General features: G+C 45.4%; 2 protein-coding genes across 2 annotated transcripts; one reads left to right on the forward strand and one right to left on the reverse strand.

Annotated features, from left to right (window-relative positions):
• Window positions 1-622: 622 nt before the first annotated feature.
• Window positions 623-4125, forward strand: aqp11 (aquaporin 11). Its single transcript, XM_076031934.1, has 3 exons — window positions 623-1317; window positions 1925-2041; window positions 2930-4125. Exons 1-3 carry the CDS (start codon window positions 723-725, stop codon window positions 3025-3027), a joined length of 810 nt encoding a protein of 269 aa, XP_075888049.1. The 5' UTR covers window positions 623-722; the 3' UTR covers window positions 3028-4125.
• Window positions 4126-5785: 1660 nt separating this feature from the next.
• LOC142891970 (remodeling and spacing factor 1-like) lies at window positions 5786-18453 on the reverse strand. Its single transcript, XM_076031935.1, has 17 exons — window positions 17793-18453; window positions 16330-16421; window positions 16072-16164; window positions 15636-15841; window positions 15430-15545; window positions 12780-15229; window positions 12419-12697; window positions 12234-12338; window positions 12073-12152; window positions 11534-11588; window positions 11330-11439; window positions 11161-11228; window positions 10703-10916; window positions 10394-10605; window positions 10012-10197; window positions 8646-8878; window positions 5786-8540 (listed from the first exon to the last, which is right to left on the reverse strand). The coding sequence occupies exons 1-17, from the start codon at window positions 17944-17946 to the stop codon at window positions 8253-8255; spliced, it is 4941 nt and encodes a 1646-aa protein (XP_075888050.1). The 5' UTR covers window positions 17947-18453; the 3' UTR covers window positions 5786-8252.
• Between the last annotated feature and the right edge of the window lie 397 nt (window positions 18454-18850).

Below are 18850 nucleotides of genomic sequence, written 5' to 3' on the forward strand. Positions count from 1 at the left end.
CCAATAGCTTTCTGAATAGGTTCTGCAGTTTTTGAGCAATATGTAGGCCTCCTTTAACAACAACAACAAAACGGTACTCGGATAATCCAAGGGATTATGGATTGAAATTGAGAGGAGGATTATGCGTAAAGAGGACAGAGCCTACACCGTGAACACATAATTCTCTTTTACCAGCATTTTGAGCGGAAGCTAAGAGCAAAAACCATCAATCAAATATTTAGAGCTAGTTGTTCTGTCAGGCCTCCAGCTGTTTTTCCACAAAGGATTTTGGGAATGCAAATCCGTAAAAATCAACCTTTAAAATATATATCACGTGTTTGCTACACTAACATCAGCGTTTCCTGCATTCTCTTCAAAGTAAAGGCAAACTTGGCCCAATTATTTTTATTTTATTTTTCAGTTTTCATGTAACTGTCTCAAGTGATACGAAATAATAATAATAAATACAACACTTTCCCCAGACTATCTTTAGTTAAATTAAATCATTAACCAAAATGCCAAACTGTTTTTCTCACTCCTCAGAACGACTCTGGATTTTATTTTGAATGTGTATTAACCTTATTTCCTGTGTCAGAGCGACGACTTTAACGAGCCGAGCAAAAACCAAGCCTGTCCAACTGGACTTTGACGTAAAAAAAAAAAAAAAAAAAAAGTTCCAGGAGCTGCGGCACGGTAAACTTCTCTCCCAGGACCTGCATGCGAGCCAGCGAGCGGCTGCGGGAATGGCCTCCGACCTGTGGGTTTCCCTGGCGGTGACCGGCACTGTGGTGCTCCTGAGCGAGGCGACCCGCCGGGCAGGGGCGCGTCTTCTGCCGGACGCCGGCTGGATTTACCTCCTGGAGGCTGCCTCCACCTTCCAGCTCTGCAGCTGCACCCACGAATTCAAACTGCTCGGGGAGTCTGCGGGGCTGGGGCTGCGGCTCGGCCTGACGCTCTGCTTCTTCTCCACGGTCGTCCACTTGCTGACCTTCCGCGAAGCCACGTGTAACCCCATCGCGGTGGTGGAGACGGTGCTCCGGGGCGGCGGCCGGGCGGCGGCGGCGGCTCTCCGTATCACCTGCCAGTTCGCCGCGGCCGTCGCCGCGCAGTCCTTCGCCGCCGCCGTGTGGTCCCTGGGACTCTCCGACGTGCACGTTCGCCACGCCAAGTTCGGCTACAGATGCTTCGACCCGATGGGGGGCACCGTGCTGGAAGCCGCCGCCGCCGAGGTGGGCTGCGCCTTCGGCATCCAGGCGGCCGTCATGTGCGTCCACAAGCTGGACGAGAAGCTCCGAGTGCCGTTCATCGCCGCGGTGATCACCTCCCTGGTCTACCTGGGTGCGTTGCGCTGATGGTTCTTATTATTATTATTATTAGTAGTAGTAGTAGTAGTAGCGGCAGTAGTAGTCGTAATTGTAACCCCTGGGAGTTTGGAAAGAGATTTGCGGTTCTAACTTCAACTCAAACAGGGACCAATAGTCACTATCAGCCATGAGGTCATATCACATTAATTTGCCTGAAGTTGATATTAAACAGGGCCCTTTGTAGACAGGATCAACACAGGGCAGACCTTTGGATGTGATTTAGCGCTGCACAAATAAAAGTTTATTGATTGGTTGATACAATCCTGTGAGATCATCATGAAATGAATGATCAACTCGACAGAGTCATCTTGCAACTGATATGTTTTGAAAGTGAAAGTTATTATTATTTTTTTTTCTTATTGTATCGGATTGACCGATTTTTTTCTTTGTTTTTTCTTCACGTCTCATGTCGTGTTTGCTTCATCTTTTAAATGAAACCAGGATATCATTTGCATTGAGTATGTTTGTTTAGCTCACTCTCATTCATTCCAAGCTCCACATTCTAATTCTCTCTCTCTCTCTCTCTCTCTCTCTCTCTCTCTCTCTCTCTCTCTCTCTCTCTCTCTCTCTCTCTCTCACAGGAGGATCAATTTCAGGGGCCATGTTCAATCCTGTCCTGGCCTTCTCAGTCCAGTTCCCCTGCAGCGGCCACACATACTTGGAGTACTGCTTTGTCTACTGGCTGGGACCAGTTTTAGGTAAAGAGCTGAGGAAGTGCCGTCTTCTTGTCAGGTCCCTTCTGCTTCATAAAGCCAAAGCAGTGAAGTGGAATCTTTTCTGAAGTGGCTGTCAGATAAATCACAGCTGACTCTTACCTGCCACCAGGAATTAGCACCTGCCGCTGCGAGACGACATCTGCCAGTGCAGACAGTGCAAACTTGTGTTCCAGTCAAATGCAGTCCTTTGACCTGCTCCATCACGGCTGGTCTCCATTCATCACGTACTGTAGTGCTTAAAATACTTTTCAGTTTGAACTGGCATGACAACCTGAGCCAAGCTAACACGTCCACTGTTGTTAGCAGGATTCCTTTCACAGCTTCAGAGCAGCGGCGGGAAGCAGCATGTCTATAATTACTTTGCGCTATTAATTTCCCACGGTAAATACTGAGAGGACACCTTGAAACCAATAAAAAAAAAAAAGTCTTGGGGGGGCGGGGGAGAGCAGCAGCCAGCGCAAGACACTTGTCTTGAAATCCTTTCTCACATCTGACACTGGCATCAAGCGATCGCCCTGCTAAGTCGAACAGTTACCCTCATCCAGGCCTGCAAAACATCACGCATCATGCAGTTCACTGGAGTTTTATGTTTCAAAATATGCTGATCTGGCCTTCGGACTATTGATTTTCTCGTCGAAGTGCACAAGTGTTCAGTATGTGCACCGACTCACAACTAGGTTACTGTGCGAGCATATTTTTATCTTTTAATACTCTTTCGTAGTAGTCCTGTCTTCCTTTTTCCATCATAGTGTGACGCAAACCCTGATGAGCCAATTCCCTTCCTCTCGCTTTAATTTCAATGATTCTCACCACATGGTGCTTTCTGCCTGATCCACCCATCACCCACCCATCGTCCCTGTGTCTTCCCAGGTGTGTCCAGCTGCATCCTGCTGTTTGAGAAGATTGTGCCTTTTCTCTCGGGAAAGAACACCGCTGCACCCGCAGCCCAAAAGCAGAAGACACACTAGCGGAGAGATGATCAGTGTGCTGAAGCTCCTTCCGAGTCCAGTTGTGTGAGACTGGATCCCTTGCCCCAATGTTGGCAGGCGACACCTGCAGTGCCTCTGGCTTTGAGTTGTTCAATCGCACTGGAAAGTACTTTTGCACGACACACGCACACCTCATAAAACCTTATAGCACAACGTTGTTTTTTATTCTCTGCACAATTTCATTCAGATGAGCAACATGGAGAAACATCAGCGATCTCTGCGGTTCATAGAAATTATGAAATTGAGGGCTTGTGACTGACTTGACTGGTAGATTATTCTATTTAAATACATACAAACTGTTGATTGTCTTTGTCCTTTTTATCTGTTGGGATTCCGGAAAGCGTGTCTGGAATCATTTAGTTCCAGTTACTGTAGCTGGATGAGTTTTTCCCGGCAGCCGTGGCCTTGAAGGGAAAAAGCACAATGGTTTTCTGTTCCGGTGCATGAAGTTTATTCACAAACACTGGACTTGTCTGACTTATAAATGATAATCAAAAGGTCCCATATTTTCCCTATACAAATGTTACAGTAGTAATACAGTGATGGCTGGCTGCCAATGAAAACTGTGCTCAACATGTTAAAGAAATGCAGTCCTGGCGATGATGTAACAGAAATAGGGATACTATGGGACCTTTCAATGTACTGGGATGACTGATGAGTTCATTCCTCTTTCATTTTGACGACCAAAGCTTTTACCGTCTTTATGTTCTGCATCACTCTCAAACTGTCAATGTCTGCCATATGATTTTAAATGTAGGTTTTGGCTACACTATACTTCGCACTTGTGTGTTTTATCTTTTAATCTGCTGCCTCGTCAGTTCAGGTATTTTAATTAGAACTTTAATTTCAGTGGCTCTCTGCGCTTTAAGTTGTTTCTCAGTGTGACATTTGCACAAAACTTTCCAACAAGAATGTGAATGAAGATACTTTCCCTGATGTTTCACACTCCTGCAGGCCTGTTGACAGAATGTACTGAATCTTTTAGACTAACAGGTTTTGTATGGAACACTAAGTGAAATATGTTTGTAACATGAGAAGTGTGATTAAACCTGACAGTGGCACATTTCTGTTTGTCTGCTCTTCAGTTTTAATGTGTGCACTTTTTAATGTTTACAGAAGCTGGCTTTTAAATGAATTGATACTTTTGTTATTTGTTTTATCCATCAATTTTCATTTTTTGTGAATTAATATTTGGAAATAATTATTTATTTGGTGGGGTCCATCCACCCATCTATTTTCCATACCTGCTACTTCCTGGGCTCAGGGTCACGGGGGTCTGCTGGAGCCTCTCCCAGCTGTCATAGGGCGAAGGCAGGGTGGCACCCTGGACGAGTGGCCAGTTCATCGCAGGGCCACATAGAGACACACAACCATTCACACTCACATACACACCTACAGACAATTTAGAGCTTCCAATTCATCTCACATGCATGTTTTTAGACTGGAAGCCAGAGAACCCGGAGAGAACCCACGCAGACACAGGGAGAACATGCAAATTCCACACAGAAAGGCCCCAGACCAGTGAGGCAGCGGCGCTAACCACTGCGGCCCTTCTTTCGTGGTGTATTTATTTACTGTCATCACTGTTTGACCTGCTTAACCTGCAGTGGAAACACTTTTCATTTGATTCTACTGCAAAAACAAACATCTCAGGGTGATGGAAGACGTGAAGACAACACTTCTGTCTCTTGAAATGACACCAGTGGCATGGAGACCTTCATATCTTACAAAACTTATTCAAAGAACCGGCATCACTCAAGCTTCCACTCAAACCTTTGCTTATTTCATTTGTTCCATCTGATTAGGCATAAAAAAGAGGAGCACAGAACAATGCTTTGGCCGCATCAGCTTTCACAGTCAAAAGGGGTCAACAATAAATGTTGTACACTTGGCGGTACTTCAGTTACACAACAGCAACCTTTGTACAGCCACATTAGTTTCTCGGATCAACGGTGACTCGGCCGACCAAAGACCAAACACAGCGTCACTGTTCACTTAGCAACACAGCAACGTTGAAGACAAAGTTAGTGTACTTACCTGACTGTGAGTCTGACAGCCCGCAGCCGCACTGAAGATTCACCCTGAGACTCATCCTTCACTTGATTCATCCTCTAATGTTATCTTGGAATTTGGCAGGCTGGAGCTTTCCGCAGCTGCTGCGCGTTCGTGTCAAGTCGCTGGAGACGAGGAGAAATGGCTTCAAACCCATTTTATTATGACAAATGTACAAGATCAGATTTATAAGAAATGACAGTAAAGTTAAAATAAAAAAAAAATGTACGGAGAAGACAAAAAACAAAACAAAACACCAACAACCAGTCAACTAGCATCTATACACAGTGGACAGGGTGTCTCTCCCTCCCAAACTGGTCATGAGGTAAACAGGAAACTCTTGAAAACTTCAGTTATTGGCACTGACTTCCTCCCATAATCCCCTCGCAGCTTTTTCTTTAAAAACTGATCTCCTTCCATTTTTTCTCATGCAGGTTTGTTTGCACAGGGTTATTTCATAACCGGCAGAAACATGTCAACGCATTCTCCTGTGCAGAACTTGACAACATGGGTAGACGCAGCGCACGAACGTCCTTCTTAAAATGCCAAGACACCGACCCCACCACGCACACTTATTAACACGCCCACGTTTGTAGAATCAGCTTGGGTAGAATCTGTCCGACTAATCTAGGGAGCTAATGTTGTGTACAGAAGTTGCACTAATAGAGGATTCCCCCCCACCCCCCCATCCTGTCGTCCTGTTTTGGCTGTAACCAGTATCAAAACAGAATGATAAATAGAGTGGTTCGCCCTCGGAACACCATGCTAAGACTAATGTACAAAATATTTTTTTACAAACCAGCCTCAACTCTTTGACTCTCTGATGCACCGTCAGACTCGGCTGTTCTCGATTTTTCTCTTTTTTTTCTACAATAGTCCTTTCTTTTCGACATGCGTTGTGGCAGTTTTACTGCAAACGGTGAGATATTCTGCGTCCCTCAGCACAGCTGCTGCTGCTGCTGCAACACCCCGAAGAACCTCATACAGCATGCCCAAAGTTTTCCGGTTTTTCGTACACGCACGCACAAAAAGGAAAAAAAAAGAAGTTGTGCCGTTATCACTTCCCTACAAAAGAAAAACTATATATATAAAAAAAACAACAACTCATGCAATCCCAAAGAATTGCTGATATATTTTCCATGTTTAAAAATGCCTCTAAGTATAATACAGCAAAACCTACAGATATACACAGACTGGATCCAGCAGAGGTCAGCAAAGTCATTGGTTTGTTCCTTTTTCCCATCCTCCCCATTCAGAAAACGGATAAACAATCAACAATCCGACCAAAGTGATTTTTTTTTTCACAATCTTTGACGTTTAGATCTTAACGGGAAATCACGATTGAAATTTTAAAAGATTAGTATGAAGGAGGGCCAAGTGGAGTGAAAATAATAATAAAAAAAAGGAGCAAAAGAGAAGGAGGGGATTTTGGACCTTAGTGTTGTTGTTGTTTTTAGTCATATAAAGCACTGCAGGATCTTCAACCTTCAATGAAGGATAATATACAAAGAAAAGACAATACTTTTACATTTTGATCAAAGAGACAACACAACATAACAGCTTAGATATACAAAAATACATTATAAAAAAAAAAAAGAAAGAAAAAAAAGAAAATTGCAGATATTAAAGTAAATGTAGTCCGGCTGAGAGGACCCTAGACTAGGCAGGACGCACTTTGTTTAAATTTGTCCCCAAAGAAATAAAACTTGGGTTTCCACCACTGGTGCCGATGGCAGCGCACATCGTTAAAATAATTATATACGTATACAATATACAAAAACTACTCTATCGTCGGCAAAAAGGAACAGACACATAGGAGGGCTGACTGGGGGAGGGTCCAAATGTTATTAGTCTAATTTGGTTATTTGACAAGAATAAATAGTCTCATCTACAGCTATTTTAAATATATATTTTTTTTAATAAATGTATGTAAGTTTGAACACTAGTGTGAGAAATTGTACAAAAAGTCAAAAATGTCACATTTTGTGAAATACTTTTGAGAGAAAATGTTGGATGCAAAGATGTGTGTTGCCACTCGCGCCTCTGCGTGAGACTCATCATTCCCTCCTTCAACTGCATTACATACAAAAACACCATGTAAAGTTTTGCTTTTATTCTCACAAGTGACTTTTCTGACCAAATTGAGAAGAACCGACTGCCTCTTTGCTACATGTACTGCCTCAATTGATGCGTTGACAATACACAAAAAAAAAATGATAGCTGATTTAAAATGGACACAACATGTTTGCCAAGGTCCGGACTCATTTAACTGGTAAAAAATAAAATAAAATAATGATACTAATCAAACGTCAAGGACGGTGAGGGAGTCGGTGTTAGGAGACCCTTGTACCATCGCAGCCTTGCTGGTACTTGGGAGGTCAAAGTAACAGACAGCCTCAGAGCAGCAGGAGGGACAAACTAACCGGGTGGGAACATTGGAGAAGCGCACCAGCTGCAGTCGGCATTTTCGAGCTGGAGGCAAAAATTGAAAATCCAATGCAGCAGGAGGCTTTGAAACATGAGCGGCAGTGACCTTCACCTCCAACAAGCACTTCAATCAAGACGTTTGAACCAAACTGTGAGTGGGCACCACGTTAAAACACTACCAGATTTGAACAGTGGCCAGAATTCTTTGAAAGATCATGGGATAAAAAAGATTTTTTTTTTCAGTTTTTAATTGTTGTTTGTTTTTTTAGTAAAATGACGTCCTATTTCTTTCATGTTCTTTGCCAGATGATTTAAAATGTCAGTGCTGATTCTGTCATGGATTGTTTTGTAAGGTGGAGTGGGGTGGGGTGGGGGTAGTGGAGTAGGATGACACGATGTGGAGTGGAGAGGTGGAGGGGTGGAGGAAGGTACAGGGTGAGGAAGAGGAGAGGGAGGTGGTGGTGGTGGTGGTGGTGGTGGGCCACTGGTCACCTCTGTACAACCTCACAGGGTCGACTCGAGTCGCAGGGGTCCAGTTCATTGTGTCAATCTGACTCATGGGGGTGGGGGGGCAAAGACGTAGAAAGGATCGCTAGAAGTGCCGGTGGCAGGAGGGAATAATAAAGTTAAGATATAAAAATACAATACAGCAAAATAAATGAAATAGTACACCGTTTTGGTATTTTTTTTGTTTTTGTTTTTTTGTTGTTTTTTTTGTTTTTTTTTTACAAGTCTTCGTTATTGCAGACGTAGTCCACCAGGTCCGTGACTCCCAACAGATCGTCCTCATCCTCGTCCTGTGCTGCCGCCTCCTGGCCCACTGGACCGTTTGGCGCACCGCCACCTGCTGGTGCGTTCTTGGTTGGTTCTGCATTGGAGGCGGCCGCCGCCTTGTTCTGACTCTGTCCGCCGGCCGGCTGCATGGAAACGCTTGTTCCCTTTGACTCCTTCTCCTTCTCCTTCTCCTTCTCCTCCACCTTCTCCTCCTCCTCCTCCGCCTCCTCCTCCGCCTCCTCCTCCGCCTCCGCCTCCTCCGCCTTCTCCTTCTCCTTCTCCTTCTCCTCCTCAGGTGCTTTCTTCTCCTTGGGCTTGTCCTCCGCTTCCTTCGGCTCCGGCGCTTCCTCCTCCTCCTCGTCGTCCGAGTCGATGCGGTTCACTCGCTTCCGGATGGGACGATCTTCTTCCGACGATTCCGACGAGTCGTCGTCCGAGTCGTCCGAGTCTTCCGAGGCTCTCCGGCGTTTGAGTGCGAGGCGCCTGCGCCGCTGCCGCGAGTCCTCTTCAGAGGAGTCGGCCTTCCTCTTCAACCTCGGACCCCTGGACTCCTCTTCTGAGTCCCTCGAGGAACTCTCTGTTTTTTGTTTTTTCAAACAGATCAATCATTTTAAAACAACAGACAACAGGGCTGTCAAACTATTATATCATGATTAATCTCTGACTTTCCATTCAGGCTGTGGAAGTTAAGGCGTTAATAACATGTTATTACGTTCACGTCAAACTCAATCGTTTCAGTTTCTGGTCTATTTTGTGTGCGAGCCGTCCACGTCAAGCTGGACATGAAGTCACTCAAAGAAACACAAGAGAATACGGTTAATTTTCAAAATAAAATACTGCGATTGACAAACGCGATCATGGCAAGGTTTGAGGTTGGTTTTTTTTGAGAGAGTATCTGGACCGGCCCGAGGGCCGTATGCACCCCGTTAAGCTTTTTAATCCAGCCCGTCGAATTTAAGGATATGAAATAATCGTAAGTAAGTCATAAAATAGTTATATTTCATCCAGTTTTTCAGTGTTTTAAAAGTCATTTCAATAAAGAGTCAAATAACGCGGGGTTATCATGTACGTTTTTTGCGGTAGCAACAGCAGATGACCCCCAGCTTCTTATTTGTTTGTTCACAGTATCAAACATCTACAGGTATTACCCAGAACATTAGAATATCCTGAAAAGGTTGTTGTATTTCTGCAATTCAATTTGAAGTTTTTATTTCTTTGGATTTTGCTGATCAGGTCTTGCAGCTTAAAAAAAAAAACTCAAATTCAAAAACTCAGAAAATTAGTTTGTGGGTTTGTGGTTTTAATAAGCTGAAAATGTTAATCAGCAAAGTTATAACAAGGAACTGCTTGAGATGTCAATTTGCGTGCAATGGCTCAATAAAATTTGTTGGTTTCATCTTTTATGTTAAATTGCCAAAATAAAACAACTTTTACTTGATATTCAAATTTTTCGGGTAGTACCTGTAACTGGTACATACTTAAAGAGGCGGACTAGGAGTGCAGGAAACCAGGACTTAAACAAACAATGGAAGGACTTTTATCTGTATTATCTTGAATTCTGCTGTACTGTGCAATTTGCTTGTCAGTTCCAAATAAAGATACAATTTCAAAAAGAAGAAGATACACCTTGTATTTAATCTCATAGCGTTTAACCTGTTTAATATAAATGGCTACAACAGACTGCTGCTGTTACGTCTGCTTCTGACTGACCTTCGCTCTCGGAGCTCTCGTGCCGCTGTCGAGGCTTCATCTTCATCTTGGAGCGGTTGGTCCCAGCCTGGGAGCCCTCGGACTCGGACGTCTCGCAGTAGTTCACCGCCTTCTTGTGACTGCGCCGAGACCGCCGCCGACTCATGTCCAGGTCACTGTCGCTGTACTCACTGGAACCTTCCGTCACTAGGAGACAGCGCAAATGACGAGTCAAAACTCTGTCTGTCAGTCCTCATCATCTTCTGATTTGAAAGACAGTAACTTTGAAGAGATGCCAGCTATTTTTTGTTCCACTATTCTGTATTGCTTAATTTTCTTGGTTTGAGTACGTGCATCAATGTGAGTACTGGTAATGTAGTAAAAAATATCTCAAAAGTCGTACCTATTTCATCCTCGTCCTCCTCATCCGTCTCCTCCTCCTCCTCGTCTGAGTAGCCTTTGGGTCTCCGTCGCTTCCTGGAGCTCCGTCGCTGCTGGGCCGGGCTCCTCCCCCGGGAACTCTTCCGATGCTTCCGCCGGCCTTTGCCGCTGTTGTTGGACGCGTCCGATTCTGCCTCTGATTCGTTTTCCGAGACGACAAACTCCTCCTCCGAGCTGCGAACCAAGGAGCGATAGCCGTGGATGAGAGTTCTTAAGGAAAAAGGTTGTGCTGAAAGAACTTCAGTGTGATTTTTTTATTTTTATTTTATACCTCTCGCTGAGGCAAAATTCATCCTCGCTCTCCTCCTCGTCCACCGTGCTGTCGCTGTCCAGGTCGTTCAGCCGCCGGCGCTTCTTCTTGCGCAGGCCGGCTGAGGGTTTTGGCGGCCGGCCATTCTCCTTGCCCTCCTCTGATTGGAGAATGGTGGAGATGTCCTTCCCTCTGTGACCTGTGATGTTGGCCATGTCCTTCCCCCGACCGGCTCCTGTGGTCATCAACATGCAACCGTCACACACCAGCCGTTGTTGGGGTGAAGACGCAACAGTAACACCAGCGGACAATGAGGTTTTAGTAGCAAACACTGGGGAAAAGTCCAAACTATCAGCTGTTTATGACGAGAAACTCAAAAAGAAGAACTTGTGAACTACATTGAAAGGGCATTTTAAGAGCCAACAAAATCCAACAGGTGGCAGTAGTGCAGCAGCAGTGAGCTGCTGGAGCTCTCCTACCTCCACCCTCTGCTTCCTTGATGTCCTCTTCAATCGCCTCTTCGATCGCTTCGTCAAACTCGTCAAACCTGAGACATTTGTGAAAAACCAAAATAAATCTCAAATCTCGGCCCGCCGACGCTGCGCCTCCTGCGGCCTCCTTCAGTCTTGCCCTGCCGCGTCTCCTCACCTATAGCTGATGGATTTCTTGTTCCGAGTTGACCTGCGGCCCCAGCTTTTACTTCGCTTCACCTCCTTCTTCTCTTTGACGATTTCGGGCTTTGGCTCCTCTTCCGCCACCTTCATTTGGACAACACTGTTAACTTTGCTTCTTTCATCAACACGTTTTTTTTTTTCGATCCTGCTGATGACTTGATGGTCCGCAGCCACTTACTGAGGACTCGATGATGTTCTCAACGCTGATTCCAACGTAGATCAGACGCTCTTTCCTGGAGGAGAATCAGAGGTGTTAGAAAACAGTGGCAGTAGTCAAATAACTTTGTTGAAGTTATTTCAACAAAGTACAACTGCGATTTTCCATGGTGTGAAGCTCATAAGCCGTAATTCTCGTAATTCTCGTAAATCTCGCGGGACGAGATTTATGAGAATTACGCTTGCGTTTGTTTGCAGTCAAGAATGGTTGTTATATTTTTCTCTTTGATTACTTGTAAAAAATATTCCGTCTCCATAAAGCGCAATTTTCACTTGAAGTGAACACCGTACCTCATGTCAGGTGTGATACACCTCTATATCGATACGTTTGAAAAACCACCTGAAGAGCGTTAAAACCGTATTTGCCATATTTCAGAGGTTTTCCGAAGTTTAGGTGTTGCCATTGCCATTTTTTTATTGCGATATTTAGATTTTGCGCAACTCTAGGGGTAATGGAAACGCAGCTCGTGACTCAGGTGTTTGCCAGCCTACTGGACTCGCCTCCTCTCAGCTCGCTCCTTCTTCTTCAACGCGGCGTCCAGGTTTTGCAGTTGCTCCTCCAGTTTGTCGCAGAGCTGCTTCTGCAAAAGGGGAAACAAACCAAACGTCATCGGTCGCATCCAACCTCTTTTTCCACTTTCCCTTGGCGTTACGCTACGTACGTGCTGACAGGGCGGGCAGAACCACTCTCCGTCGGGGATGACCATGAGCGGCGGCCTCAGACACGCTGTGTGGTAGCCGCTGTCGCACGAGTCGCACAGGAGGATCTGCGGAGGGGAGACGTTGGCCACACGTTAGCGTGAGAGTCGACGGGTTCTCTTCCCGTCCACCGGCCCACTGGACCCACCAGCTCCGGGTGGTTCGGAAGGCCGCAGTGCTTGCAGGGGTCGTCGTTGGGGGGCAGGTCGTCGTCCGAGGACGTGTCCGAGTCGGAGCTCCGCCTCTCCCGGTTGCGGCTGCGCCTCTTCCTGCTCCGCTCCACCTTGTAGTCCTCATCGCTGTCGTCCTCCTCCTCGTCGCTGTCGTCATCCTCGCTCGACGCCGCGCCGCCGTCCTCCTCCTCAGAGCCACGCTTTTTGCGACGCGTCCGGGTGTTGGACCACCTCACCTTCCGCCTCTTCCTCCCCTGCGCCGACGAGTGAAGAAGAGAAAATTGGCAGAAGCCGCGACGAGAAGTGAAAACGGAAAAGACAAAAAAGGAAACCTACTTTGGGTTTGGTCTGGCCGTCCTGGTCGGGCTTCTTCTCCCTCGGTTTCCTCTGGACGACCTTCTCCACAACCGCCGCCTCCTCTTCCTCCTCTCTCCACTCCTGGTCTTCCCCCTGCTTCTCCTCCGTCTGCACCCTCTCCTGCTTCTTGTCGCTGATCTCCACTGCCTTGGCCGTGGGCCTGGAGATCCTGGGTGACCTCCTCAGAGACATCCCCGTGTTGGTATCCGACTCCGAGTCCGCCGTCCGCTCCTCCCGCCGGACTTCGGCTCTCCTCCGATGGACTGGACGCTTCCCCCTCTGACTCGGGGCTTCCACAGGAGCTTTGACGCCATTCGCCACCTCTTTCGCCGCCTCTTCTTCTTCCTCCAGCTCCTCTTTCTTCTCCTCCACCTCTTTCTTCTCCTCCACCTCTTTCTTCTTCTCCTCCTCTTTCTTCTTCTTCTCCTCTTTCTTCTCCTCCGCCTCTTTCTTCTTCTTCTTCTCCTCCTCCTCCTCGCAGGCAGGCTTTTCTGTCTCTGTTTTTTTCTTGAGGGGACCGTCGACCGTCTTCAGTTCAGTCGCGGTTTTGCTTCCATCATTTGGATCCGTTTTGGTCGCTGTCTCAGTTCTTTTCTCCTCGCCAAGGATTGGTCCATCAGTTCCTTCACCCTCTTTGTCCTCACGTGGATGTTTCTCGCTGTCATTTGTCGTTTTTTCTTGGTCCTTTGGCTCTTTTGCTCCTTCACCGTTATTCGGTTTACCTTCCGACGGCGGCTGTTTTACTTCTGTGGGTTGGGCCCGTTCCTCACACTCCATTTTCTCTTCCTTGTCTGCAGTTTCAGTTTTTTGATCTTCCTCTTTAGACACCTTCCTGGGAGTTTCCTCTTTCCCTTCAGATCTTTTCTCCATGGTCTCGGCTTTGTCGTCCATTCGTGGCTCCGTCCGATCCTGTTTGCCGCCGGCTTCTTCCACCTCCATGGTTTCAGCCTTGGAGTCGCTCAGCTTCCCGTCGTCCTGAATCTTGCAGTCCGTGCTGATGACTTGAGTCTTTTCCTCTTCGGGCTGGGTTTCCTCTGAGGTTTTCTTCAGGGCTGCTGCTGAATCATCTTTGATTTCATCCTTCTGCTGCTTCTCTGAAGTTTCAGCTGTTTTCTCTTCACTCTTCTTGGATGTTTCCTCAGACTTCTCGCTGATTTTCACCCCATCCTTATCGGGGGTTGGTGTAACATCCTGTTTCTTGCTGTGATCTTTCTCTTCCACTGTCTCCTCCTTTTTAGCAGCAGGAGACAACTGCGTTTTTTCAGAGTCAACCGATGTCTCCGATTGGTCCTTGTCTCTGCGCTGTTCCTCCACTTTGGGCTTCTCTCCTGAGCTCTCGGGCTTTGCTTCGTTAGCGCGTGGTGTCTCTGCGGTTTCCTCCGCTTCCACTCGCTTGGCTGCAGCTTCTTTCACCTCCAACATCTTGGTTTCCTCCGTCTGCTTCTTCTCCCCAAAGGATTTCTTTTCTTTCTCCGACTCACCAGTCGCTAACGATTTATCCGACTCCCGGGGCAAATTGGCTACAATACAACTCTCTCTAACGTCTGCTGGTTTCGACTCTGGTGCTTTGTCTTGCGTGTGATGATTGGCCGAAGCAGTTTTGATAACTCCGAGTGCAGGAAGTGGCTCTGTTTTCTCTCCTGCAGCGACGTTTTCCTTGTCAGCCTGCACGTTCGTACTCCGAACGTCCACCGCCGGCGTCGCCTCAGCGATCTTCTCAGCACCACTCGTCAAATCTTTCTGACCTTTCTCGTCTTTTCTCTCACTCTCATCTGCCATCATCTTTTCTCTGCTTTCCACAGACTCAACCATCCTCTCTTTGTCCGCCAGAGGGTCAGAGTTCCTCTGAAGATGTTTCTCTGGCGCGGGCTTCACCTCACCGTTGACGTGATCGTTCAGCACTTTGTTTGTCTGTTCAGGGGTTGGGAGGATTTTGGGAATCTCCCTGAGTGGAGCAGGAAGAGGGTTTGTGACGATGACGCTGCTGGTCTTGTCAAAGTCTTCGCTGAACTTCATCCCTCTCTTTTTTAGAGGGATTTTGGCCAGCTGGTCATTCTTCAGAGCCTGCTGGATCTCCTCGCTGCTCTTCTTGACCTCAGGACGCTTTTCTGTCTTTATGGGCAAACATGTGGTATCAGTGGCGGGCTGACTCACTGATGTGCCTGTTTTAGTGTGCAGCGCCTCCACTGGCTCTTCTTTAATTTTCGGCGCTTTTGTGATGACGCTGACATCGCTGGGAGGTTTCTCTGAACAGGGCTTGGCCTCAGTTTTGGATTCAACAATTCCATTCAGCGAGGATTTAGACTCTTCGGGTGTTGAGGTGTCTTTTTGTGCTGGTTTCTCATGATTCTCTGTCTTTGGTGCTTGACAGAGAGTCTTTTTGTTTTCGCTGTCTTCGTCTGATGATTCCTCACTCTTCTTAACGTCGCCTGCGTTAAAAGATAAAATGAATGTGTCAAAGGTGAGCGGTAAAAGATGATGGATAAGGTAGATCTCAGGAAACTGAATCACTTGTCATAACATTACGCTGGTTATGGTTAATTTCATTTTTTAAATTTGTGCAAATCCCAGTTTTCACAGCTGGTTACAATAAAAACAATGATATAATAACTACAGTGAAAATGTATACCTTCAGTTTTCTCCTTCTCCTCAGCCGCAGCTTTGCTTTCCAGGTCCTTTTTAAGCAGCTCTGGATCAATCTGTGTTTTGAGCAGCGCCACGACTTCGGCCAAGTCGTTTCTGTCCCTGCAGTGGTAAAAACAAAATGCGCAGCTTTGTCAGCAACCAGAAAAATACATTGAGCTCAATCGTGCAACTTGCGTCTGGTCATCTTACTTGACGATGCACTTCCACGATGAACCGTCGAGGTCGTCCTGCTCCTCCACATAGACCCGCACATTGTCGTCCTGGTCCAGCTGGAACCAGTACATCTGGCCGTCTTTGTCCCGGCCAATGGGCTGCAGACGCATCTTGTCTGGATCCTCCTCATTGATGGCTGTTTTGAACTTGACATTTTCATCAAACTGGCACTCGCACAAGTACTGAAGTAAAGGGGAGATAAGTTAAAGGTTTATTGAGATCAGAGGGTCCAAACATTTTGACTGTTTACAGTGTCCTGGATGATTGACTACGTACATGCAAAAACAAAATAAACTTCAGATAAAAAAGGGAATAAATAAATCATAATCAACAATGTCAAGGCCGCTTCAATCTTTAAAACACTGAAGCGAAACTAAGAACAACCTCATTATCAACATAAAGAACAACTTACTTTAAGTATGGCCGCCTTGCACTCCGTCTGCATTTCCTTGTATCCGTTCTGCTCGAGTTCCCACGCCCATGTTGTGTTGAACTCTTGGCAAACCTGCAGGGAAACGCCACATGTAAATGAATAATGCTTGCATTAACACTGTGTAATATGTAACTTCTGTTTAGAAGGACACAATGGAAGTGACCTTAAGCGAAAGAAAATTGTAAATCCCTGTCACAATTCATCAAACAGCTTCTTTGTGTTAGTAGGAAAACATGCCTTGACCAGATATTTCTCCCATCTGTCTGCTGACACTGATTTGCCGATCTTCCTCAGCAACTTGACATGAAGATCGACCAACAGCTTCGGAACTGAGGACAGAAGGACAACAGACACAAATCTTATCTCAGCTGAACAACAACAATAATAATAATAATAATAATAATAATAATAATATGATGATGATAATAATAGCGACCACAGTCAGATCAGCAGATAAGATTACGAAAGCTAAAGGCGTCTTTGTAAAAAAGTTTGATATATTTTATTGGAGATTCACATTTTGTTCTATCTTAACTTACGTGTGTTTGAATGAATGAATGAATGAATGAATGAATGAATGAACGAATGAATGAATAATTCACAGCCACTATGGAATATGTGAGCCAACAAACGCATTAAACTTCAGTATAAAAGAAAAGACAGATAACGAGAACAACACAACGTTACATGGAATGCCTTGAAGTAAAGGACTTTTCATAGTCGTAAAGAGTTTAAATTAAGTAATTTTCAAATAATATAAATGTTAGGGAAATGACACACTCGTACACAACATCTGTATGCTCAGAATGGTTTTCATGAACACACACACACGGCTTAATTTCCTGAAATCAAACCCGTGATGAGAAAATTAAAAAAAAAAAAAAAATCTATGCTATCAGAAGCGCATGCGTAAAATATTCCGAGTAATTTAAACAATAGTCAAGTTGGCGGCAATTACGGGCACGAACGGATTCCGGAAAGTTTGCGTTGTTGAGGACAGAGACTACGTTTGGCAAATAAATTTACAGAAAACATCATTATATGTACAAGTATAAGTCCTTCTGAGTCAAAGTGTCACCGTTATAGTCCATTTAACAGCAGCTTGATCGAGTTAGGGCACCGGAACAGTTTTACTTTGAAAGCTAACACAGGAAGTCATCGTACTTAGGGGTTCCTTGTTGGGCGCTGTGGGACCACTACATGACAAAATATTTTTTAACTCTGAATAAAGTGCGCAAATATGCTGCTCGCCGCAAATAATGGCAACCTGACTATGTTGTTATTAAATCTCACTGAAACAATGTCTGAACGATCATCGCCTTTACGCCGTCAACCAACGTTTTAACGACACCTAATACTGCCTGTGTTGTGTTGCGAGTAACGCTGCAACAGCAGATAAAGGCTGCTTGGAAAAAATAAGCCCTATTAAAAAGCCAAAAAGTATGCAAACATCGGATACATTAGCAAGCCCACGGTACAATAGCCATTTACTAGTGCATATACACGTTTCGCACTTCGAACAGTAGCTCTGCGGTACGGCTAACTTGTGTTTGAGTAAACACGAAGGTTGGAAAAGCACACAATAACACACGGCTAGCTAGTGTAGCCGCTAGCCTGCTAGCATGGGTCCCATTATCATTAATGCACTGGTGGAGTCTCCCCGTCTTTCCGTCAGCACCACCGGCTTTTCCCCACCTCACCTGAGGATGTGTCCCGCAGATATCGCTCCAGCTGTGGGAAGGTGAGCTCCGGCAGGTCCAGCAACGCTCCGTAGCGCTCCAGGAACGAGCAGACCACGGCGTAATTTGGACACAAACCAGTGGAAGAACTCGCCGTTGCCGCCGAAGCAGCCATCTTTTCCACCTTAGTGTCAAGTCAGCCGGAGTGCGGTAAACTTCCGGTGTTACAAAATACAGTGTTGCACCATGTTTGTTTTAAAAAATCTCAGCCAAAATAATAATAATGTTTTTATTTCACCGACAGGAAAAAGACTTTCACATCACTCGGGGGGAAATGTGGCAAATGTAAAATATACAGTATATGCGCAATTATAATCCCACTTTTTCAAGTCACAGGTTGATACAGTATATTAGTACGTGAACAAATTTAACGTTTAAGACAGCATAGCTTTCTATGTAACGTATTCACTCCCAGTGAAGGCTAGCTGTTATCCGTCGGTGTGTTTGTGGATTTAAAAGGCAAAGGGAATTAATTACGCGCCATTTTCCTGCTTATTATGTCAAACTTGACGGAAAATGTTGCGAGAGTCCAAAAGACGACTTCATAGACCGCACGAAAGGGGGGCGGTAATAATGGTTTTAGTGAAGTTTGCAGAAGTTAGCTGCAAGTAAAACCGGATACATTCTGAGCAAAGATTTGTTGTGTTATCTACTAAATACAGACGTCTTGTCGCAGGTTTTGAAACTACATGATTTCAGCTTTGTGATATCACACCGCATGTCAAAGCCGAAATATTTTTTTGTCTTGACTTTAGTTTATCAAATTCAAAGGAATCAAAGCTTCTTTTTAATTTTTTTTAATTTATTCATAAACGAGGTTTGCTTGACGTTCTTTCGGGTTTCAGAAAAATACAACTGTCACGGACAGCTACAGGCAATTGTAATAACCGCAAGGTGGCGCACTAGCGCCACATTAGAAAAATACAATATCAACACTAATACAGGCAAGCAATAATATGTCACAGACTATAGTAAAACAGAAGTCTTGTTTTTTGTTTCACGGAAGCTATCTTTATTTC

Source organism: Nelusetta ayraudi, unplaced genomic scaffold, assembly GCF_046127955.1.
Source record: "Nelusetta ayraudi isolate G7.1 ecotype Tasmania unplaced genomic scaffold, CSIRO-AGI_Nayr_v1 ptg000033l, whole genome shotgun sequence".
Classification (NCBI taxonomy): Eukaryota; Metazoa; Chordata; class Actinopteri; order Tetraodontiformes; family Monacanthidae; genus Nelusetta; species Nelusetta ayraudi.